The sequence below is a fragment of the Tasmannia lanceolata genome, unplaced genomic scaffold (assembly GCF_043159265.1).
Source record: "Tasmannia lanceolata isolate RefF3 unplaced genomic scaffold, GAP_Taslan_0.1 ptg000002l, whole genome shotgun sequence".
Classification (NCBI taxonomy): Eukaryota; Viridiplantae; Streptophyta; class Magnoliopsida; order Canellales; family Winteraceae; genus Tasmannia; species Tasmannia lanceolata.
In genome coordinates this window covers 36,479,245-36,504,714 of record NW_027518679.1, presented here as the reverse complement: position 1 = coordinate 36,504,714, position 25,470 = coordinate 36,479,245, and the positions used below count along the sequence as shown (strand labels likewise).

Below are 25,470 nucleotides of genomic sequence, written 5' to 3'. Positions count from 1 at the left end.
AGAAACATACTTCAATAAAAAGATTTCATTGTTGATTTTCTTACTTGTTTGCAACATAACCTATTAAAGAAAGATTTATAGATATGAGGTGAAATTCCATGAAAGAAATGATGGTAGCAAGACATAAAAAGAGGAAAAAGGTGAATGAATGAGCAAGATACAAAAGAAGTTGGGCTAGAATTTGTTGGAGATGGCAAGGAATTCAGTGCCTAATAGTATAAAATTACTGTTATAATAAATTATTCTTTTTAATTAAATATTCAAAATTGAAAAATCTAAACCTTAGAAAACAAAAATCATATTAGCAAGAAAATTTACTCTGCATCCTGAACAAAAGTCTTATCTTTTTACCAATATCGATGAGCAGTGAAAACAATCACTTTATCATCACATGATAAAAGTATGAATGCCAGATAGGGGTGTAAACGAGCCGAGCCGAGCCGAGCTTGGCCAGGCTCAGCTCGGCTCGGGCTCGAACCAGGCTCAGTTCGGTCAGGCTCGGCCAGGCTCGCGAGCCTTACCGAGCTCGGGTTATATTAAGTTCACACCCCTCATTTTCCCTGGACAGCCCTATCTAGTGTAATTTGACTACTTATTTTACACTATGGGCGGTGGTCCAAGTAACAAATGGGGTTCCAAAAATGAAGTGACATATTTTGCCTCCCCATTTCACTCCCTGGACAACCCTTTTAGTGTATATATTAATATATAATATATATATTTAAATATATTAAATTCTTAAAAAGCCTTAACGAGCCGAGCCGAGCCTGGCCTAAATCGGGCTTGGCTCGTTAAGCTTAACGAGCCTGGCGAGCCGGCTAGTTAAGGATTCGAGCCGAGCTCGAGCCGAGCTTTTTTCAAGCCGAGCTCGAACGAGTCTCCGAGACCGAGCCAAAATTGACACCCTTAATCCAGATGAATGTGCTCCCTTTGTACTAGGAACCCACCCCTGTAGTAGTTTTTATGACTAAAGGCAAAATGGTTACCTAGTCATTATACCACCACAGGGGGCTTTAATTAAAAACAGGATGCATGTATCACCAACCATGAAGAAAAGAAGATATTTTTATAACATGAAGAATCATGAGATTCCAGAATAGATGTAACAGCCTGAGCAGAAGTATAGGAAAGCGACTGAAGTGCCCATTTTTAATAAGGCCAAAATACTTCGTCTTGTAGAAATTAAGGAATTTACCCTTATCTTAGAAAATGTTAAAAATACCATTATAGCATTAAAAAATAAATAAATTACCACTACACCTCATGAAAAATGTTCAGAATACACTTTTCTTGTAAATAGTGGCCAAATTACACTCTTCTTTTATTCATCCCTACTTCATAGGGAATAGGGGTATTTTGGTCATTTTTCATATCATTTTTATGAGACGTAGGCAGTTTGACCATTTTTTCTAGGTTTGCTAGGGAATTTATCCAAAAGCTATTTCACCCCTCACTTATGCAGGAGAACAGCCACATGGGGGCATATTTTGTCTTATTCATTTGAGGTGGCTGTTTTCTCCAGCAAAATTAATCCGTGAAATGGCTGTACTCTTTTTTTTTTGAAAAGGGCAACAGATTATATATATATATATATATATGTAAAAACAGAACCGAGGTGGTCCTGAAGGAACAAAGATAATACAAAGATAGCAGTACAATAATTCAAGGAGGTAGATAGTCAAAGCACTCAAACGCGGCCCGAAAGACTCCTTTCTTGGCAAGGGAGTCTGCTTCCGCATTGGCTGATCTCCTGACATGGCGAAAAACTATTGAGGAGCCCTTAGCCCTGTCCTCTATTTCCTCTAAGAGAGGCAAAAATCGCCAAGGGGGAGAAGCGTTACCCGAAAGCCAGCGAATAACATTTAAGGAATCCCCTTCGACGATAATTTTGTCGCACTCTAGACGAGGCAAATGGCTGTACTCTTATAAGTAAGAAAGTTCATACAAGGCACAACGAGAGGTCTTCTTATAGGTGGTAGTGATGGACCCCACCCATCCCATGTATTTAAGTGGGTCCCACCATTTTACATTATGAGAGAGTAACTCATTTGGTGTAAGTCATATATTCGCCCCATTTTCTTCCCTGGGCCACCCCCTGTAGTGTATTTATCACTACTCTGTAAAACCTAAACCCTAAAAAAGAGTCTCTTTGCCGCTAAATCGCACCTCATGGGAGCAAAACCCACTCGTGAATTTTTCAAATCGTACTCCACCCACATGTCATGTTGTTGATGATGTCCAATAATGTAAGCCTCCAATGGTACCAAATCCGAATTCCCAAACGTAAAACAATAAACCCCATCCCCCCCTCTTTCCTCCCCCGCCACCCTATACAACAACCGACCCCCTAATATTGATACCTCCACACCCCGAAACATTAATACCACTGTCGGCAGTGCCGGTATCGGCTCCGATACATTCACCCTAAAACACAAATCGAATGCACCTTGGAACACAAAATTGGGCTCATCCAAAACCTTCAAAATCCCCTTTGTCTGATTCAAAAACTCGTTCTTTAGAGCGGTATAAACCGGACCCAGTAAGAATGTGAATTGGGTACCCGAATCCACCATAGTCTGACCCGCCCCGGTATGATCCGGCACGAAAAAGGACTTTGGTAACTGAAGCAGTTTGTCCGAAACCCGAATTCCTTCTAGTTGGACTGAGTAGGCAACCCGGTCGAAGTAAGGGAGGGGGAGTGAGATTTGGATCAAAGGAGTGTAATTCAAGGGGCGGAGCCACGTGAAATTTGCGTCCCCGAATAATAGAACCCCGCCCGGATCCGAATCCGATATGCAGTAGGAGAATTTAGAGACACCGATTTGAGAAACAAAAGAGAGAGCGCCTCTGTTCATACCTGTTGGAATATAAATGATTAAATAACATTGACTCTAACAGCTTAAGCTAACTAAGCTTTTGGAGTAAATGATTGTTTTACATGATATTAATAGAGCCATGAGATTTTATGTGGTGGATGGCCGTGCAGTGAAAAAGTTCAAAAATACAATAGGGCCCATATTGTTTGAGTGATCCAAGCCGTTCATTTGTTGGGCCCTGATATAGATTCGGGGTGCCTAGAAAATCTTCTCCCTAGTATGATCCTAAGCCTCTGATTTGTGGAGGTTTAGAATGCCGTCCATTTTAAACCTCCACAAATCGGCCTATGGTGAAGATTTGCTGGACACACACTACTACGTAGGAGGAGCCTGACAAATGAATGTTTTGGAACACCCAAATAATGTGGGCCCACTGTATTTTGGGTTGCACGTGCATGTGTGCCCATCCACCGTATAATTTCTCATGGACCTATTGCCCCACCATATAATTTCTCATATATTACTATAGAGTTTTTATATGATTTAAGCCCGTGTAGCCCAGTATTGTTTTCAAAAAGTACTGTACGGTCCTTACAGTCGATTCAAAGTTTCAAACCGTTCATTTGATGGGCTTTCACATAGTAAATAGGTTTTGACAAAAATTTATCATTAGCATAGGATGGTCCTAGCCCTCCGATCTATAGAGAAATTGAATATATGTAAACCTCTGTAGACCAGAGGGTTGGGATTATCCTATAGTAATGATTTTCGGCACAACCTATTTACGTTTTAGCCTATCAAATGGACGGTTTGGATCATCTTATGGTATGGGCCGTACATTAATATTTGAAAAATGCTGGACTATGAGCTTACAATGTATAAAAACTCACAAGCATAAATGATGGGATTTTATATGATGAATGTCAGTATGAACCATTATTTTTTAAAGAGTACTGTACGGCCCACTGCATAGGATGATCTAAACCGTTCATTTGTAGAGCCACAACCGAAATAGACTATGTCCCAAAAGGTCATCTCCATAGGACGATCCTAACCCTCCAATCTGTAATCTTTCCATAATTTGTGGTCCGTATATAGATCAGAGGGTTAGGATCATCCTATGTAGATGACCTTCCGGACATAGTCTATTTACTTTGTGGCTCTACAAATGAACAGTTTTGTACAGTACTTTTCGAAAAATAATGGTTCATACGGCCATTCATCATTTAAAATCTCGTGAATGATTAAATAACACAAAATCTAAGAGCTTAAGCTAGAGTTAGTTGTTGTTTTACAATACCCATCAAACCGGTATTCTTGGAGTCTTCCAGGGGCGTGCTACTGAAGCTTGTATCCATGCAGCCGAAAACCGTGCCGGGTACGGCCGAATCACCAAAACGGAACGTTTCGGAAGCGAGATTTCCTTCAGTGGAAGACTCGTCCGCATAAGCAAGAATGACGTGGCATAGCTTGGCCGAATCACAAGAAGGGGGGATTGGGAAATCTCTAGTCTGTGTTTGGCAACTCTGAGAAGAACAAGGGATTAGAGAATAAGAAGAAGATAAAAGAGGGTTAAAGAAGTTTTGGGTATTTGGGGATTTTTTACAATGGAGCCATGAGAGTTCGCTTCCTGTATCAATTACCATTGTAATGTTTTGTGGGGGAGTTCCAATTGAAAGAGAGAATGTTAGGCTTATGTTGTGGTGAAAGAAGAGTTTGTTTGGGGGTTTGGGGAGGGACATGGAGGGGATTTTTTGGTTTTTGAGGGGAAGAATGATGGGTTTTGTTGTAGAGTAAGATATGAAGGATTGAAGAAGTAGGAGGAGTAGAGGAAAAGCCATGGAGAGAGGAAGAAAATAAATTAATTGGGTGAATTTATAGTGTAGAAAGAGAGAGGGAGGAGATTTAGAAGGAGAAATAGACATATTACATCTGTGGTCTAAAATATCTGTATTTTTTTCTGCATTTTTTATTTTACAATCTTTGTATTTATTTAGGAGGAATGATAGATACAAGAGAGCCCTTGCATAAACAGCCGCAAAAGGGCTCTTGATTGGATCCACATCTTCAAATGCAACTGATTTTACTTTTTCAACCTATTTAAATTGTAACTGAAAATGAGGTGGATCCAATGAAGAGCCCTTCTGCGGCTCTCTATGCAAGGGCTCCCTTGTATCTATCATTGCTCTTGTATTTAGAGTGTTAGTTAGTGAAATTTATTAATAAATAAATATGGGATTTATGGGCACGGATAAGATGTCTTGAGAAAGGGAGCATTTACTTGGTAGGTAACATTAGAACATTAATGTTGTAACCATGGAGGGACACGTGGGTTGAACTGTGCTCTTGATGGGGTGGACCAACACTAGATTTAGTGCAATTGTGTAGTTATTCGGTTAGTTGAGAGAAAAATGGGGTCAGACTTTTTCTTTTATCCAACGACCCATTTCCTTCTACTACACCTTGACCAGATGACCTAGCCCTTTCACCAATCAAGTTTCATTTAGAACTTTGGATTGAATTTTTTTTTTGTGCAAGAAAAAAAAATTCCTAGAATTTATCCTTCTTTTCCACAATTAAGAGGAAAATGATATAGTTAAGCCTTATTTTGAGGGTTAATATGATAAAATGAAGGTCCTTAAAAAAAAAACCTTTATTCGATGATCCTCAAATCTGGCGGAGAGTTGGGATTGGGTCCCGCCTTCTGTTTCTCCTAGCAGGAAGGTGTTGGGAAGGATCCTCAAGGCACCTGTGACCTACGCCCACGGGTAGAAGGTTAAGGACCACGCAAGTCGAAAGTATGAGGGAACCCTTCGACACTCAAGTTAGACCGAGACACCAGGGAATGAGAGCTAAACATAATAGGAGTGAGGGGTCGTTGAATGCTTTGGACATAAACGAGCACCTGGGGGTGTGTACACCAAAAGGGGATGGCCTGGCTGGTACTAGGGAGTCACATGCTTCGAGTCTCTTGGGGCTGCCTTGTGGAGTGGGGGGTTCCCCTTTATATATGGAGGTTCCGTGTTCTTGGACGCGATGAGACAATGATGTAATGATGTGGAAGTTGCTGGCGAGACTAGTGTGATAAACCACACAGATGCGATGTGACAAGACATGCATTGTGTGCCACCCAAGTGATGATAGTTTAGTGGCTGACAGATACAGGATCTTGTACGGTTGCTGGTAATGGAGGTTTTGGAGAGTGACAAGACAACTGTAAGGTCTCCTAGGGCAGTGGAAATGATAATGTGGTGACGCCACGTATTCCAGGGGAGGTTCCCATGCACTCAGTCGAGCGTATTGGGCTGGGAGTCCCTGAGGGGCATAAGCCGAGGCCAGTCTAGCAAGTGTCTCCCCTCCCATTTTGTAAGAGGACTGCAGGAGAAGCCATTGGCACCCGGTCCAGTCGGGTGGCCTTGCCTTGCTATTTCAGCCACGTGTGAGCATAGTATTGGTCATCTGATTTTGCCCCCAACATAATTCAAGTTAAAATTTTCATGTATAATCAAACAATGGACAAGAAGGAAATCTTAAAAAAATAATTACGGGGAAGTTCCTACAACCCAAAGAGGGCTTTAGTGTTCACCCAGAAAACCTAAGCGCTTGTTTGGCAATCATTCTCATTCTCCCGCCAAAAGAACCGATGAAACATAGGCGGAAATGGGAGAATGGGAATCGTCGGAATGAAATCTAAGTGTTTGTGTAGGAAGCGAAAATTCATTCTTCGGCACAGTTTTTGTGTAAACCACAAGTGAAATCTATATTAGTACATTCCTCTAGCCTCATTTCATTTAAAACATAAAACAACTGATGCATTTATTTCTTTGCCACTTGTTGCATACCACAAGTGAAAAAGAGTAAAGAAAAATCTTTGAATAATAAAAGGAATATATTTATGTTTATTCTTTATTTTCAAACAATGCATAACCTTCCTTTTTTAACCCTAAAAATATGTTATTTTAAATTAAAAAATTATTTTCTTACCTCTTGAAATCCAACCAACCCAACTTTCTCCCCCTCTCTTTCTCCTGATTTGTCTCACCTATTTTAGAAACCCAAAACATACCCTCTCCCTTCTTTGCAATAAAAGAAAAAAGAAAAGAAAATATCTCTCCTCCCCTAACACACCTCTCTTCTCCATTCTCTACAAAAAGAGACAAAAAAGACATTGGTATAAGACAAAACCATACTCTTTTATATATGGAGGTTCCATGTTCTTGGGTGCGATGAGATAGTGATGGAACACAGTGTCGTCACCCAAAATTAAAACCTCCATAACTCCTTCATTTTAAGTCCAAAAGTGATGAAATTTCTACTAATCGGAGGTCTTCAAATTCTCTTTCAATGGAAAAAACCTCATCAAAAAATTCAGTGAGATGAGAGAGTTATGGTCTGTTTACCCTAAAACTACATTAAACCATAATTTTGGAATAAAAAGGGAAGTATTTAGTAAAACAGTGTAATGAACCACGCATAGGTGATGTGACAAGACATGCATTGTGTGCAACTCAGGTGGTGATAGTTTGGTGGCTGGCAGATAAAGGATCTTGTACGGTTGCTGGTGATGGAGGCTCTGGAGAGTGACAAGACAGTGCACGGTCTCATAGAGCAGTGGAAATGATTCCAAATGTGGTGACATCACGTATTCCTGGAGAGGTTCTTAGTCAGTCGAGCGTATTGGATTAGGCATCACTGGGGGGCCTAGTCTGAGGCCAGTCTAGCAAAGGTCTCTCCTCCCATTTTTGTAAGCTGACTGCAGGAGAGAGTATGCCCTCCCAAAACATACCCTCTCCTTTCTTTGCAATAAAAGAAAAGAAAAAGAAAGTATCTGTCCTCCCCTAACGCCTCTCTTCTCCATTCTCTAGAAGAAGAGACAAAAAATACCTTGGTATAAGATAAAACCATACTCCTTATTCTCATTATTCTCTCTTGCTACAAAGACAGTAATAACTATTTTCACTATAGCCTCTCATTTTTTAAATTATTTTATACTAGGGCAATACACGTCTCGTCACCGGGCCAACACATGTCACCGTACGTTTGATTACAATAAAATATCCCCAAAAGTTAAAATTGTTGGTTATGATGACGAGCTCAGATACCATGATAAGATAGAAGATTTCTGTTAAACTTAGATGATATAAAATCAATCCCTAATGAGTGCTTGTAGAGAACAATATAGAAAGAGAATTATGACTATATTTGAAAAGATAATCATAACCTAAGCCTAACAAACATATCAAAGTGAGTTGCCTAAACTACAGGCTAATCAATCTAATTATCAAATCTTATGAGATCTGATTTTACTCTCTAACTTGCCCCCTCAAACATATGTGGATTGGAAATCGACATACGTTCGATTGCAATAGAATTCCCCAATGAATATGTCCCAATTTGATCTCACTTCCGAATATTGATGCCCGATATCTGCTAAAGATGTTGGTTGATGCCAGTATTGCTAAATATGCCTATTGCTGAAGAAAGTGTCAGCATGAAAGATGAGCCACAAAGAACCTTGATGGGACTCTAGCCTCGATAGGTGAGTTCTTCATAGATCGGTTTTAGAATATTGATCCTCATAGAAATAGGTCACTATGGTCCAATGTCATCATTAGCGAGAATGAGCCTTGATAGAAAAACATCATGGGTTGGCTTTTGTTACCGATCCTCATGGAATTTGACATTGGCATCTTATACCAGTCCTCATAGAAATAGGGAATACTCTTTTAGGCACAGACTTCAAAAGAAATGAAGCACCTAAACTGAATAGAGTACTATCTCGAGCAGGCACCTCAAGTGAGACACCTCAACTAAAATATATCAAAGAAAGAATCTAAGAACGAGAGATGAAGACGAGTAGGAAAGAGATCAATGACTAGTGGCTGAAGATTTTGATGACAAATTTCGGAGATACTACAAAACTTTTGGACAGTTCCTAAAAATAGAGTTCATATACTTAAAATGAGGAGTTTTAACAATGATAATATGAAACAGGAATAAATGGGGTTGGCATTATTAATAGATAGCTTGAGATGGGAAACTTTCTTAGTATTCAAAACACCAATAAGATTGTGTTGTGAGTAACCTTTGGAAGTGTGTGATAAGAAACAAAAATGCTCATTATCTAGCTTCATAAAAAGAAAATACTGGCATGTCGATCAAAATGAGAGAATGTTTGAGTATTTTGCGAAGGCAAATAAAAGAAGGTTTAAAGAGATACGAGTTGCAAAGAGGGGGGGGGTTGCACTTATGAAACTCGAGAGAACTAAGCGTTCTCTTCTTAATGGTGTTAAATGCCTTTTTTTTTTTTGAGATGGCATCTCAATTGCCATTATTGAAAAATGTGTACACTCCTATAAATACCCCTCTTCTCTCTTTAAATGGATGTACAGAAAGTCCTTTATTTTGGTATTTTCCCTTTTGCATTCTCTATCATTTCTCTTCACAATGCTAAAACAGGAGATGAGACCATAAGCGTTGAAGGCACTCATGATCATCAAAATGTAACATATTGTGTGATAAGCAGTTGGATAGAGAGTGGTGTCGGAGGTGGAGCAGATGGAGATGCAGTCGAAGACTGAGAAAAGTCTTTCGGAATCAGTGATTATGTTGGCATTGACAGTGTGTGTATGCTTGCCTGAGTCGAGTCGAGGCCAGGAGCCATGTAAAACCATATCCCTTTTATTCTATCTCTTCTCACAATCGAGCGATTTCCAATCTGAAAATGCTAGACTCCAATCTCTTGAAAGTTTGCTTCAACGAAACTAACACAATTGCGGTAAACAAAACCCTAGAGACTAAGAAGACTGATCCAAAAGGGAAAATTTCTAGTAGATCATGCCCCACAAATGGAGCAGAAAACTACATAAAATAGATCCAACAAATTGGAAATGATTACATATATAGTTAACATAGAACACATCAAATTATAGAACATTGTAAGCCCAAGGGTTCTCCCAAGGGCTCCTCATACTTTCACCCATGTTTTGATGATTAACAAACACAAATTGATTAGGTTACTAGGACTAATAAGTGGCCTTGAGTGTTGTGTTGAAACAGAAAAAGGACAGTACATTACACGACACAATGCATGACTTGGAGATCCATGTGGACACTACATGAAGCGACTCAATCTTGATGGGAGAAAGCTCAAAATGTCATTTGATGGAAGATCCTGCAAGACGAAGTGAAGAATCGAAGATCTCAACCAAGTCAAGCATCAAACGGAACACATTGAAGATCATGTTTAAGAGAAGACTCAAGAGTTGGAAAATCCGATTATAGGTTGTATCTCTAACACTTTTGATGTTTTTTCTATCAAGGCACACTCTCTTGGACCCCCCAAAAGTGTATTTGTAATGTCCAAGAGAGAACCCAAAAGGATTACAAAAGAAACCCAAAAAAACAAATGAAAAACATAGTTTTTGCAATCGGCGGTTGACCGACCCTACACCACTATCGACCGGAACTTTTAAGAGGGGAAATACAAACTGGTCAGAAACCATTCGGCGGGCGACCGTGACAGGCCCGGTCGACCGTGATGATTAAAAATTATTTTTAAACATCTGACCAGAAAGCCCTCGTCGGGCGACCGCGATAGGCTCGATCGACTACGACGGTAAAGAATTTGAAAATATAAAAGGGAGCTAGATGAGGCGCGGGCGACCGCCCCTCTCTGAAAAACTAGCCGTTGGGTTTCCTGCACTGTTTTAAAAAGGACCCAGGTTTTACGGTTTTACCCTCCGATTGCTATATCCTTTCAAAGGCTATAAAAGGAGATACAACTCCATTTTAACTTGATGAAAATATTTTGAAATAGCCTAAAACCCACGAAATAGCCTAAAACCCACAAATCTATTTGGTTATCATTTTTAGGTTTCAAACCTCTCCTCAAACACTTTTGCCTTGATTTTGACTTCATCCAAAAGTGTTGGATTTAGGATTTTCTTGCTTATCTTTTGTGAGAGAGAGAGTTTGTAGTGAGCTTTATTGTGCTCTTTGCTTACATAGAGGCTTTTGAGAGTTGAAACTTCTTCCATTATTCATTGTATTCGTAAAGGGAAACTTTTCCGCTTGAGGCGGTTTACGAAGAGGGATCACTACCTTGGAGGCAGTTTGCGAAGATGAGTGATTTCGTTGGAGGCGGCTTTGCAAAGAGGGATCACTACCTTGGAGGCGGTTTGCGAAGATGACTAATTTCCTTGGAGGCGGTTTTGCAAAGAGGGATTGTTCCTTCGAGGCGGTTTGTATAAATGAGGTTTGTCCCTTGAAGGAGTTGATTGTAAAGCCCGGAGATTCGGCGTGCAGAATCTCAAATAGTGAAAGAAAATCCCAAGGAAAGACCAAGTACTTGGGTAGTGGAGTAGGTCCGGTTAGGACGGAACCACTATACATGATTGCGTCGTCTCCTATTCTCTTCTTCTCCTTCTCATGGTGATTGGTAAAATCTAAACCCTATTTTCATTATCATTGTTATTTAAACAAGGATTAGATTCATAAGTATTAATTGTGAAAATTAATCTTAACATTGCAGTTAAATAGGGCAAATTTTTTTAATTACCCAATTCACCCCCTCTTGTGTTGCCTATTAGGATTTCAATTTGTATCAGAGCTAAAGGCTCTTACATAGGCTTTTATTGAAAACCTTCAAGAAAAAAAGATCCAAGGCAACCAATTGAATCTGGACTTCCTATGTTTGATGGTTCGGATTATGGATCATGGTCGATCGGTATGATGACTCATCTTAAAAGTCTAGAGTTTGGTGTGTGGCAAACCATAGAAAATGGAGTTAGTCACCCTAACACTCAAAGTTCACTGAAAAAGACACCAAACAATTCATTTTGCATTCAAAAGATCTAATTGCATTGTGTTGTGCCTTAAGCACTAATGTTTATGATATTGTATCATCATGTAAAAGTGCTAAGGAATTTTGTTATAAGGTTAAAGAACATTATGATAACTCAACACTTGCAAGGTTGTCTCACTTTAACTAAGATTGATGTACAAGAAAGTGAGCAATTCAAAGCCAAATATTTAAAGCATAATAAGGAGTTAATTGAAAGAAACAAAAAGGAATTGTTGATTAAAAAGTCCATTGACTCCATGATTTGCAAAATTAAGACCTTAGAAGAAAATTTGGATGAACTCAAGACAAAAGAGATTAAATTACTTGAGTTAAACAAAGGTCTCCTGAATGCAAACCATGAACTTAACAAAAAAATTAAATACTGAAAAAAGATGAAGAAGAGTTAAGAACTAACTCATCTCAAGAAATTGAATATCTAGAAGATAAACTAGAAGAGATAAAGTTAGAAAAGGAAAAGATTAGGCTAGAAAATATCCAGCTATAAGAAGAAAATAAGAATATATGTAATTATAGTTACTCTTGTAGTTCATATCATCCCTCTACTTATAACCATTCATGCTATTATTGTGGTAGAGTTGGACATTACAAATCTAAGTGCAAATTTAGGCTTGTAAGGTCAAACAAGTTTGTTTGGATATGAAAAGATGCACTCCCAAGAACAAACTTGATTGGAACCAAGGTAATTTGGGTTTCAAAGTCCTCTATTCAAAATATTCATTGAATGTGTTAATCTTAGGGGTTGTGCTTAGTGGTAATATTATGTACATTTAATCTAGATACCTCATTCCTATGTGTTTATCATAGTATCTAGATCACATGAGCATAACTGGCATATCTCTCTATTTTTTAACCTAGATGGATATAGTCATATACTCTCAATGGAATGTATCTATGTTCATGAAGCTTGAATGACTACATCATATACAAGTTATATAGTCTATGAAGAAACAAAGAAAACATGTATTTTAGACTTTTATTATGCCATATGGAACATCTTTCTGAAAAATCCCTCTAAGTGCAAAATCACACCACTATGCACTTAGCATCCACAAATAGAGAGCTTAACATGTCGATACTTTGCTAGACATAGGTCAAACATGTTTCACACACTACATCTAGCAAAAACTAACCAAGAACATCTACATAGAACTTCAAAGGAAATTTATGTCACTCCAACTGCTCGAGCTAAAATGGAAGAAAATTAGAAATAAATTTTTAGACATCCTCACATGACCTATGAGACAAACTTTCAAGCTCATTACAATCCCATAAAGAAAGGAAAAATAGGAGAAAAATGAATAGACCACAAAATCCCTTGAAAAATAATTTGAAAACAGGGGGTTGGCGGTCGACCGCGGTAGGTTAAAATCGCAAGCATAAAAAGATCCAAGTTATATGCGGAGGTTGATCGACCCAATGGCGGGCGACCGCGGGTGTCGAAAACTGCTTTTTAAAGACCTTCCGCGAATCATTTTTCACCTTCCGTCGTGTGATTTTCTCCTATGGTTTTGCTTGTTCTTCCCTTACAAATCCATATTTGTGCAAGAAACTTCAAGATTAGGGTGATTAAGTAAGTTCAATCCATTCCCCCTCTTCCATTTCTCATTTCTTCCATAGTTTATTTGTTAAACGTTCTCTTCTACACTCTCCTCATCCTCTCCACGTTTTCTCTCTTTAATCCTTAGATTTCATCTTTCTTTCTTCTCTTCCCACTCCATTCTCACCCAAATCCAAATCCCTTCCTTTCTCTTCATTTCCTTCTTCAAAACCCTAACCCTAGAATGGCATCTTCAAGGAAGACACTCCCTCAAAAGGGAAACAGAGCTAGGGTTGAGCAAGAGGAAGAGGTATTCCCCAACGAACACTTCTTTACCAAGCAAGCAAATGATAGATTCAAGGCAATCATGGATAGACCCGTTATCTCCGGAAGGAAAGTGATTCTCACCGACTTCAAGGACTACGATCTTGTTAATCTTTTCACATTTTAAGGATGGTAATTTTTCTGCCGCATAAGTTGTTAGTTTACCCTGAGTTAGTGAAATATTTTTATGCAAATCTTGTTGTAGCACATGGGGGAGTTGTGATGAACACCTATGTTGAAACCGAATTTGGTTTAAATTTGTCACAATTTTGCAACTATATCAATGTTCCTAATGAAGGAAGGAGGATTTTCTTTTGGGGAAAAGACGATATTGAAAAATATTTTACAGGAAATGAAGTTTATGAGACATTGGGAACCGACCCACCTACAGGAGAGAAACCGAATATCCAGGCCAGTAAAATGAATCATTAGGCTAGAGTGATTCATAAGGTTGTTGCCTACAACTTCATCTCAAGAAGGAAACTTTGATGCTGTGAAACCTTTTGAAGCCCTCATGATCCACTACATCATCAAGAAAATTAAGTTAAACCTCGGATATATTATTCTAGGATATATAGATGAGGCTATAAAGAAAGGCCAGGGAGGACTGCCCTATGAGATGCTCATTGCAAAGTTGCTTAGGTATCATAAAGTAGATTTGACTAATGCCTTCTCTAGGAAGCCATACCCAGTTCTTAATGCTACCACCATAATTCAAATGGGAATCAGGGTGACCCTACGGGACGGTAGCAGTGGAGTTGGTCCTAGTGTCGTACTAGAAGATGAAATCAATGAGGCATTGAGAGAGGCAGAGGAAGAGGCCATGAGAGAGACACAGGAGCATGCTCAAGCTGAGCAACATGAGATCCCTACTACTAGACATCATGGATCATATGAGGAGGGATATGGGCGTCTTGAGGACTCGACTAGAGAACCTCACCACTAGCTTCGTGACTGCCGAGAGTCAGAGAGCCATAGATTATTCTCAGCTGATGGAGGTACTAGCTGCTGATAGGAGAGCCAGAGCTCAGGAGCATGCTGAGCTGTTGCAGACCATTTCGGGGAGTCGATCTGTTCGATCCTACACCAGGACTCCACGCCGTGATCAGCCCCCTCCTCGGATGTACCAGCATCTTTTTGGTAGCAGACATACTGTAGATGTTATGCCAGAGATGGTATACTATGTTGCTGCTAGGTCATCTAGTTCTTTTCGGTCTTCTCTTGCCCTGTATGGGCTTTTGGTTGTAGGTTTATATGTTTCCTTTCATAGATGTTGTTCTTGCCCAGTGTGGGCTTTATTGTTGGATGATCATGCCCAAGACGGGCTTCAGTTTCATTTTGGTTGTGGATAATGATGCCTTGTTTGGCATATACGTGGATAGTTTGGGATGTTGCCCATATGGGCTTTCTTTATTTTGGTTGGATTAGACTCGGAGTTCATCTGTCCTGGTATTTGTAGTGGTTATGAGAAGCACTAGACTCTCACACCCATCTATTGAGCTCTGTAGGATTTAGGTATGATGGGAAGAGGGACTGTGTCTCCCATCATTGGATATGTATATGGAGCTTCATATATATATATATATATATATATATATATATATATACATGCTTCTTTCTGTGTTATGGATGTGTACTCTCATTTTGTTTCACTATCTATGTATCCATGTACCTATATCAGTCAATGCCCATATTTCTATATCCTATGTCTGATTCATTCATCTGTATAAAATGGTAACACTCTCCTGATGAATCAAAATGATCGGTTAAGGATGTCAAACTAAAACTAAAAGTCATTCAATGGGTGCTCAAGCCTTCTTATGAAGGAACGACACAATCACTTTAATTAATGTATCTAACAACTTTGGCCTTAAGGCTGGCATCCGAAACCATCAAACCAGTGATATCTTTCTTATAACTAGTGCATAGAGACAGGGGGAGAATATCACAGTCATGGGGAGCTTTCACATCCATATCGAATCACATTCTATAACGACTCCTTCAATTGAAAACTCAGGAATTCTACTCAAAGCGTATCAAATGTCAAAACTCTAATGGGAAGCACATGGTGAACTCAAAAATTATATAGTAGATCTAAGCATATCCTTGCTCAGGAAGAGACTTGTCTGTATTTCATCAGGGAAATCTTTAGCATAAAAGTACATAATTGAAGCTCAAGAGTTTTACTCAAGCATTCTGAGTATTTCTATTCCCTAAGACATACTTTCACTGTTATATTCAAGGGAAACATAAGCCCCACGAGTGATTCTTAAAGCTTTACTTTGTCTAGATGACCCAATCACACTTCATATAGGATGACCATTCACTTGCAAATTTTTAAAACCAAGATATTTTGATCCTTGAAAAATCATGCTACAGTATGGGGCAATTGTCAAGCCATATGACCCACTTACTTCACCTAAATGGCTGGCAATTTACATGAGCATGGCGCATATGGTTCTTGTATGTCACATTAAAACATGCTTCATGTGTCTCTCAAGGATTTTGAATGATAATTCACTCTCAAGAGACAAATAACAACAAACAAATAAAAAAAACTGCATTTCATGCATTGCCTTGATCGTTCTTTTACTCTTTCTCATTATAAAGCCTATAGACAACACTAAAATGTTATATCTAATATGTCTATAGATATATCGGGGTATTTGTTATACCCCTTCCATATTTCACCTCTTATTTGAGCTATAAATTAGTTAAAAACTGCCCTTTTTGGATAATGCCAAAAGGGGGAGAACATTTTTGAATTGATTAGCAGTCCTTGTGTCATATGCATATCTACATTATATTGTTGAATTATACATATGCATATACTTAGGGGGAAGATATTAGTCTTCATTTGCCTAAGTTTTTTATCCTCCTGCCTTCTAATCAGTTTGAGTTTGTCATCATAATAAAGGGAGAGAATGTAAGCCCAAGGCTTCTCCCAAGGGCTCCTCATACTTTCACTAATGTTTTGATTATTAACAAACACAAATTGATTAGGTTATTAGGACTAATAAGTGGCCTTGAGTGTTATGTTGAAACAGAAGAAGGACAGTACATTACATTACATCACACAACACAATGCATGACTTGGAGATCCATGTGGAGACTACACGAAGCGACTCAATCTTGATGGGAGCAAGCTAGAAATGTCATTTGATGGAAGATCCTGCAAGAAGGAGTGAAGAATCGAAGATTTCAACCAAGTCAAGCATCAAACGGAACACATTGAAGATCATGTTCAAGAGAAGACTCAAGAGTTGGAAAATCCGATTATAGGTTGTATCTCTAACACTTTTGATATTTTTTCTATCAAGGCACACTCTCTTGGACCCCCTAAAAGTGTATTTTTAATGTCCAAGAGAGAACCCAAAAGGATTACAAAAGAAACCCAGGAAAAACAAACGAAATACATAGTTTTTGCAATCGGCTGTCGACCGACCCTACACCTCGGTTGACCGGAACTTTTAAGAGGAGAAATACAGACTGGTCAGAAACCATTCGGCGGGCGACCGCGATAGGCCTGGTCGACCGCGACGATTAAAAATCATTTTTGAACATCTGACCAGAAAGCCCTAGATGGGCGACCGCGATAGGCTCGGTCGACCGCGACGGTAAAGAATTTGAAAATATAAAAGGATGCCCGATGAGGTGCGGGCGAACACAGCACCCCTGTCGACCACCCCTCTCTGGAAAACTAGCCGTTGGGTTTTATGCACTATTTTAAAAAGGACCCAGTTTTTATGGTTTTACCCTCCAACGGCTATATCCTTTCAAAAGGCTATAAAAAGGAGATCCAACCTCCATTTTAACTTGATGAAAATATTTTGAAATAGCCTAAAACCCACAAATCTATTTTGTTATCATTTTTGGGTTTCAAACCTCTCCCCAAACACTTGTGCTTTGATTTTGACTTCATCCAAAAGTGTTGGATTTAGGATTTTCTTGCTTATCTTTGAGAGAGAGTTTGTAGTGAGCTTTATTGTGCTATTTGCCTACTTAGAGGCTTTTGAGAGCTTAAACTTCTTCCATTATTCATTGTATTCGCGAAGAGAAACTTTTCCCTTTGAGGCGGTCTGCGAAGAGAGATCACTACCTTAGAGGCGGTTTGCGAAGATGAGTGATTTCCTTAGAGGTGGGTTTGTGAAGAGGGATCACTACCTTGGAGACGGTTTGCCAAGAGGAGTGATTTCCTTGGAGGTGCTTTTGCGAAGATGGATTATTCCTTGGAGGAGGTTTGTATAAAGGGGGTTTGTCCCTTGAAGGAGTTGATTGTTTCGGCGTGCAGAATCTCAAATAGTGAAAGAAAATCCCAAGGAAAGATAAAGTACTTGGGTAGTGGAGTAAGTCCAGTTGGGACCGAACCACTATACATGATTGCATTGTCTCTTATTCTCTTATTCTCCTTCTCATGGTGATTGGTAAAATCTAAACCTTATTTTCATTATCATTGTTATTTGAACAAGGATTAGATTCATAAGTGTTAATTGTGAAAATTAATCTTAACATTGCACTTAACTAGGGGAAATTTTTTTAATTTCCCAATTCACCCCTCCTCTCGTGTTGCCTATTGGGACTTCAAACATAAACACAGGTCTCAAATCCAATGGAAGGAAAAGAAAATCAAAACCGGAAGAAGAAAAAGTGGAGTGATGTTGGGGAGGAGCAACGAGTATATAGATGATAGGTGCAGTGCCAGGTGTACAACCAATCATGCAGTGCTGAGTCAGATTGTCCTACTTTGGTACCATGATAAACTAGAGAAAGTTCACTAATTTTAATGATTTGAAATTAACTCTAACAGTGCTTATATAAAGCACTCAGGGGGTAAAGAAAAAAAAAGATAAAGATAATTAACAATCAAAGAAGATTATCCTAATCCATCCCCAATTTAGCTAGGTTACTAACTTAATCTACTACTAAGATGATCCAATGGTAAGATCTCAAATATTCTAACATGCCACCTCAAACGAATGTTGATTGGAAATTGACATAAATTTGATTACAATGAAATTTTTTAAAATATAATTAGAAACCATCAATTTGATGCACACTATCAAATCTTCGGATTTAATGCACGCTGATGAAGAAACCATGATGATGGTGATTGGTGTTGTTGTCGAGTGCTAGTTGATGAAGACTGATGCTTGAGAAGGCATTACTTGTTGATGTGCCATAGAGATAGCTATACAAACCAATACATCATAACGTATAATTTTGGATTTCTATTAGTTTAGATAGATTAACAACTAAACTATATTAGTTTAGATAGATTAGCAACTAAACTATATTTATTAGTTAGGATTTCTATTCTTATCGCTTTCTATGTTAGGGCTAATTGTAATCAATCCAAGAAAGCAAGATTAGTGAACTCTTCATTTTATCTTTTATGCATGTGTTATGTTGATACTCAACATGAAATTCACAGCTCCAATTTCGAGAGATTATATTCAAATGATTACTCATGAATATTAGACTCAAGAAATCTAGGCAGTAGTATTTGATAAAATAAATTTAAAAAATAATACATGATGTAAATATTATTTTCATCAAAATAGTTGTATATATATATATATATATATATATATATATATGAGAAGTTCTGCTGATTTATGAGAATCATTGATAAACTAGAAGAACAGGATCTTGATACATTATTAGGATCCATGGACACCTTAGGATCCTTACCATAGGATCCGAAATTTTTTCATATGGGAACGTTTGAAATCCGAATTTATCGTACTATTTTACAAAACTACCTTTTGATGTATTATAACGTTGAGTAATTCTTCAAGGGTATTTTAGTGAAAATAAGTCATGCATTTTTTCAAACTATTCTTATTTTCAGTATTTTCATTCACCTCTCTCAAGTCACAAGTCACCCTCTTCTCTTCCTTCTATAACCATTGACCCTAAGTTCCTCACCCACTGTGCCATCCCCACTGAAGAGCGCACTTACCCTCTCCCTAACGTTTTTCTAAGAAATCTAACTGAGCACAATGTTAGTAGGACCTACTAGAACACTCCGATGGATGGTTGATTTGAAATGGATCGTGACCAAAACACGGTAATTAGGATCCGAAGAGCACTCCGAATCCGATCCGACCGATAAGGGATTTGAATGGGTCGTGAAAGAGACATAGGTGGATCCGATTGGAAGTGGATCTGTTGACGATTCATATGGAATATCAGCCTCTGCTTCTATGTGAAGAGATGAAATTAAAAAAACATGTTTTTATTGAGATTCATCTAAACCCTTCACAAAAATGTAAAAGGCTGATTTCAGACTATGCAATTAATCACAATGAAGGTAAAACAATCTCGATCATTATTATAAGGGAAAGGTGTTTGTGAGCTAAACCGGGACAATTATTCTCCTTAACAGACGGTTATTGGGCCCCAATATTTTAGGCCCTTGATCCATCAGGACTCAGTTAGGGCACCTCCAATAAAAGCTAAACCATTGATTTATATAATCTTTTTTCTTATGCATGAGATGTCCTATTGGGACCAAGACCATGTGGGTTGCCTCACGATGCTCAACAAGACCAATTGTCTCAATTTCATATACATTTCCCCATGTGGGACCCAAAAAATTGTATGTTACCTTTGATTCCGACACATACTTCCTAGACTGTCTGCCTAGTTCCCTAAATAATTAAAGACTTCCAAGTTTACTAATCATTATTGAAGGAATATTTTAGAAAATTTTGGAAATTTTCTTTTTTTTTTTTTCCAAAATTTCCTGCTTTTCTTTTCTTGATTATACAAGAAAAAAAGTAACTTGAACTTCGTACCCTGTTCAAGTTGTATTTAAAGGGACCTTCAATTTATAAGGATATCCTTCTAAATAAGCCATAAACGTATCATTTTCCTCTAAATTATGGAATTATAAAATTTTCCTAAATTTTTTTTTTCCTCGCAATGGAAACAGGGCCTCAGTAGGGAAATTTTAGGAATTTAAAAAAGGGTAGAGTAATTGGGATTTAAGTTTTATAAACAATAAAACATAGTCTAATGGATGAGGGTTTATAAAATGACAAAATATGTACACAATTTAGTCGGTTTTGGGTTTATACTAAATTAAGATGCAAGTATATAGATAGTGAAATGGCATTAGCATTCCCTTGTTTTGATAATGGCACACACAGAGAGAGAGAGAGAGAGAGAGAGAGAGAGAGAGAGAGAGAGAGAGAGAGTTTTTCACTTCAATATTAAATTAACAAACCAACAACAGTTCACGTTTTTCTCTACTCATACACACGGTTACACACTCACACGCTATGTCTCTCTGCCTTTAACATTTTTCTCTTGTCTGCATATAAATAAAGGGAGACACTAATCATACTCAAACGATCACACCTCTTTCCAAAACCAAAAAACTAAACTACTCTAAAGGAAATTTTATTCGCTAACCACATACTCTTTTTATTTTCCCCCAAATTAGAAACTAATTAACACAAGACTCCGAACTACTAAAATTAAGTTCCTAAATAAAATAATAAACTTCTTTAATCTAAGACTCCAACAAAATTAGAAATATCCAATTTGAGTTCCATGTGGGCTCACGTCGGCCCGCGCCGCTTCCGCACCAGCCCGTCCTCTCTGGCTCTGTGGAGAGTTGGTGATGACTCTCAGCAAGAGAGATTGTGGATTACTATTTATGCCAGTTGTCATGCCCGAAACTATACCCATGGCGTTGGCAATGACAACGCTGTACACCTGCAAAGATAAATCCCTACAAGCATACAAAGCTACAAAGCAATAACTAAAGCATTCTTGGTAATTCCACGTTCTAAGAATATCGAAGTCTTAATATCTGAATTTAACGTAATCAAATCCATATCTCAACACTTCCCAAAGCCAAATTAAAATAAACGTAAACGTAGTTTTATACATTTATTCTTTAATACTCACATTCTACTAATTCAAAGCAGTAAACTAATTTCCAAGTTAAATTGGTCTAGAAGTTAAGTGTCCATCACCTTGTTCCCTTCACGAGGATCAAAGTTTGAGAATATTATAAACCACAGTCAACTGAATAGCTCAGTACATAATAAAGCACTACTCTAAATGTAGGTCTAAGCATGCCAAGGCTTAATAAGGGTCAAATAGATAAGGTCAGAACTGAATACTGAAGTCTCAAACAGAAATAAAGGGCATAACAATAATGAAAGGTGCATATCAAAACAGAATATTGAATAAGAAGGTGCAACTAGACTAATCAGTATCAAAATAGTGGTCAAAGCCAAAAGGCGTCCATAATACAAATCCACTTAGGAATCATTGGCCCAGTTCATAATATACATTATTTCTTACATCGATCGTTCACGGTGTTGGAACTACCTCCTCAAAGTTCAGATACAAGTCGATAGGGCCAGCGTTTTATTCCATTGACGGGCCAGAAGTTCCAATGTACTACCACCATGGCGGATATCAGAAGTCCAATGTACTACTCCCATGGCGGGTATCAAAAATAACCCAAGCCTCCACAAAAGTGTCTAAAAATAGAAGGTAAATCCAAAGTCCATAAAAAATAGTTCCAAAGGTCCAGATAACAACAAAGAGGTTCATAACAGATATTATCCAAAAATTCAAAGGTTAGCTTTACTAATAACACAAACCAAGCAATGAAGGTACAATAAACAAAGAGCTGTTGAGTGAAAGATAGGCATGCTAGACCCAAACAGTTTCGGAAGTCATATAGGTACATTACATAATACATATACAAAATCTCAATGGCAACATCGGTTTGAAATAAGTAGGGTTAAAGAAACACCCAAAGTAGTACATTATTACGTACTTCAATTCCGAATGTTCTTTATCTTAAGTCCACACAAAGAGTCAATCACCTAGTCCATACAGATCATCTTTTATCAATTAAGGGCCATAGGAAGTAGGCAAAAACAATAAATCCCGAAGTCCAGAATTCCAAAACGACTTCACAAATTCTAGCAAGTTTGGACGCCTAAACTGAACCTCCGGACTTCCGAACACCCCCTTCGAAAACCCCTTTAGGCATCCTTGAAAACTTTCAAAGGAAAACCAACTCTCTGGTTTCGGTTTTGCTTATGTTCGGGCACCCGAATCAGACGTCCGAATAGCCCTTCGGGTGCACGAACTTCCTTAATCTGGCGTCTGAAGTGCGGGCTGGGCTTTTCGCAAGAATTTCAAATTTTAAACCGATTTCTCCAAAACTTAAAAAATTCATATCTTCTTCGTTCAGACCCCCTTCGGATCCGATGGACTCATTACGAAGGGGGGAATCCATCAAACCTGATTTCACATTCCGAATTCACACAACCGATTATTGTAGTATATGTTGTAACTTAAAGTGGTTTAATGGCTCATGTCCATTATTTCCTGACAGTTACAAATTCTAAAATTTCGACTATTGTAACTTAAAGTGGTTTAATGGCTCATGTCCATTATTTCCTGACAGTTACAAATTCTTTATTTATTTCCTGACAGTTACAAAATCTCCATTCATTTCCTAACAGTTACAAATTCTAACAATTTTTTGGTGAAAAGATATGTCCATTCATTTTCTATAAATAGCAAACGAATTTCTCATCAAAGACACAATTTTTCTTCTACAAAAAAAGTTATTCTCTGAAAGAAAATTATCTTTTGATCATCCTTTTGATATCAAATCAAAAATTTTCAAGTGTTTTCTCTGAGTGTGTTGATCCAAGTAAATTTCGATCACGTCCAAGTTTGATAGTGCTAATCAAGCCTGGTTAGAAGTCTTGTATCTTGGGAAGCATTGTTCATTATCTACAAAGCACCATAGGCAGGAACAAATCGCTTTAAGGAGATTTGGTAAACCGTACCTCACTTCCTTATTTGATTTCTTGCAAGTTTGTTACTTTGTTTATATACACAGTACTCTTACTCTTTTGTTCCAAGTTGTGGAACAAGTTTCAGTTTTATTAATAATACTTATATCTTACTAACAATTTTTCTATACATTCCAATTCTATCATTAGTTTACAACAAATAGTGTGATTACAACATTCTTAAAGCGATTTTGTTCTAACAGTTTGTTGGGTTTATAGGAGAATCGAAATGGCAGGAATCTTTAATGTTTTCCCCGATATCCAGAACTTGAATGTCGGAGAAGACATTGCAAATGATGGAAATGCTCCAGTGGTCAATCCGATCAACAAAAATGGAACGCCTGATAACAATGCAACTAATGCTGCGGGTCTTTGTACCGAGACCACAAATGGTGGCGAGGGTTCAAGCCGCACTGCTTTTGGACCCAGAATTGGTTTTACCAATACAGGCTTTATGCCTTTTGGTTTTGCTGTTGAAGGTATGGTTCCACAAACCATTCCTCGTGTGGTGATGCCAAATCCACCAAATGAGAAGCCAGAAAAATTTACTGGTGTTGGGTTCAAACAGTGGCAACAGAAAATGTACTTCTATCTGACCACTCTGAACCTTGTGAAGTTTTTGTCGGAGGTTGGCTTGATATTGTCTTCTAATAAGCATGATGTCACAGCGCTTGCGGCGTTGGAGGCTTGGAAACATGGTGATTTCCTTTATCGTAACTACATTCTCAATTGTTTAGCTAACAATTTATATGCTGTTTATAGCAGTTTTGAAACAGCCAAGCAATTGTGGGAGTCATTGGAGAAGAAATACAAAACCGAGGATGCTGGCACAAAGAAGCATATCGTTGCCAAATTTCTGGACTTCAAGATGGTTGATTCAAAATAAGTCATTAGTCAACTTCAAGATTTGCAAATCATTTCATGACATCCATGTTGAGAAAATGACTTTGAGTAAGTCATTTCAAGTGGCGGTTGTGATTGAGAAGCTGCCACCTGCTTGGTTAGACTTCAAGAATCACTTGAAGCACAAGCGTAAGGAGATGAATCTAGAAGATCTCATTCTTCAATTGAGAATCGAAGAAGACAATAGGAGGGCAACAAACCCTTGTAAAGAACCAAAGGCAAACATTGTTGAATCTTCCCAAACCCAAAAATGATGGAAAGAGGAAGAGGCTTGACCAAGAGAAAGGGAAACAAAAGGAACAGAAGAAGAAGTTCCAAGGCAATTGTTACGTCTGCAACAAGCCTGGCCACCGGGCTAAAGATTGCAGAAAGCGCCTGAAACAAGCAAAGACAAAGAAGCCAAACAAGCAAATATGACTAAGCAAGAAGATGATGAGAAGTTTGCTTCTGTGGTGATGTCAGAAGTATGCTTGGTGTCTAACACCAAGGATTGGTTTGTTGATACTGGTGCCACAAATCACATTTGTGTCCATAAACACTTGTTCTCATCCTATGAAGAGGCTGAAGAAGGAGAGACGCTTTACATGGCGAACTCTGCTTCAGAAAATATTGTTGGAAAGGGAAGCGTGGTCCTGAAGTTTACTTCTGGAAAGGAGCTTACCTTGAAGAATGTGTTTCATGTTCCAGAAATAAGGAAGAATCTAATTTTTGGCCCCATACTTGTCAAGAAGGGGTTCAAAATTGTATTTGAATCTGACAAATTTGTACTCTCTAAGGGGGAAGTACGTGGGGAAGGGGTACTTATGTGGTGATTTGTTCAAAGCCAATGTGGCTGTTATTGATGTAAAGAACAACTTTATGTACCCAAATTCTATTATCAATAAAGACAAAAATTCAGTTTACATGGTTGTATCTCCTTTTCTATGGCATGGTAGATTATGACATGTAAATTATGTAACTAGGAAAAGATAGCCAACTTAGGGCTAATTCCAAGATTTGATTTGAATGCCGGATACAATTGTGAGACTTGTGTTGAAGCTAAGTTTGCTAAGAAACCTTTCAATTCAATTAAAAGGAAATCTGAACCTCTACAACTAATCCATAGTGATCTATGTGATTTAAAGTTTGTGCAAAGTAGAGGTAGAAAGAAGTACTGCATCACGTTTGTAGATGATTGTACTC

The 25,470-nt window shown here is 38.2% G+C and overlaps 2 protein-coding genes across 2 annotated transcripts; one reads left to right on the top strand and one right to left on the bottom strand.

Moving 5' to 3' along the window:
* Positions 1-1,208: 1,208 nt before the first annotated feature.
* Positions 1,209-4,680, bottom strand: LOC143884419 (aspartic proteinase PCS1-like). Its single transcript, XM_077387976.1, has 2 exons — positions 4,117-4,680; positions 1,209-2,857 (listed from the first exon to the last, which is right to left on the bottom strand). The coding sequence occupies exons 1-2, from the start codon at positions 4,655-4,657 to the stop codon at positions 2,127-2,129; spliced, it is 1,272 nt and encodes a 423-aa protein (XP_077244091.1). The 5' UTR covers positions 4,658-4,680; the 3' UTR covers positions 1,209-2,126.
* A 19,646-nt stretch (positions 4,681-24,326) lies between these two features.
* On the top strand, positions 24,327-25,100 carry LOC143891238 (uncharacterized). Its single transcript, XM_077395863.1, has 2 exons — positions 24,327-24,506; positions 24,657-25,100. The coding sequence occupies exons 1-2, from the start codon at positions 24,327-24,329 to the stop codon at positions 25,098-25,100; spliced, it is 624 nt and encodes a 207-aa protein (XP_077251978.1).
* The last annotated feature ends 370 nt before the right edge of the window (positions 25,101-25,470 follow it).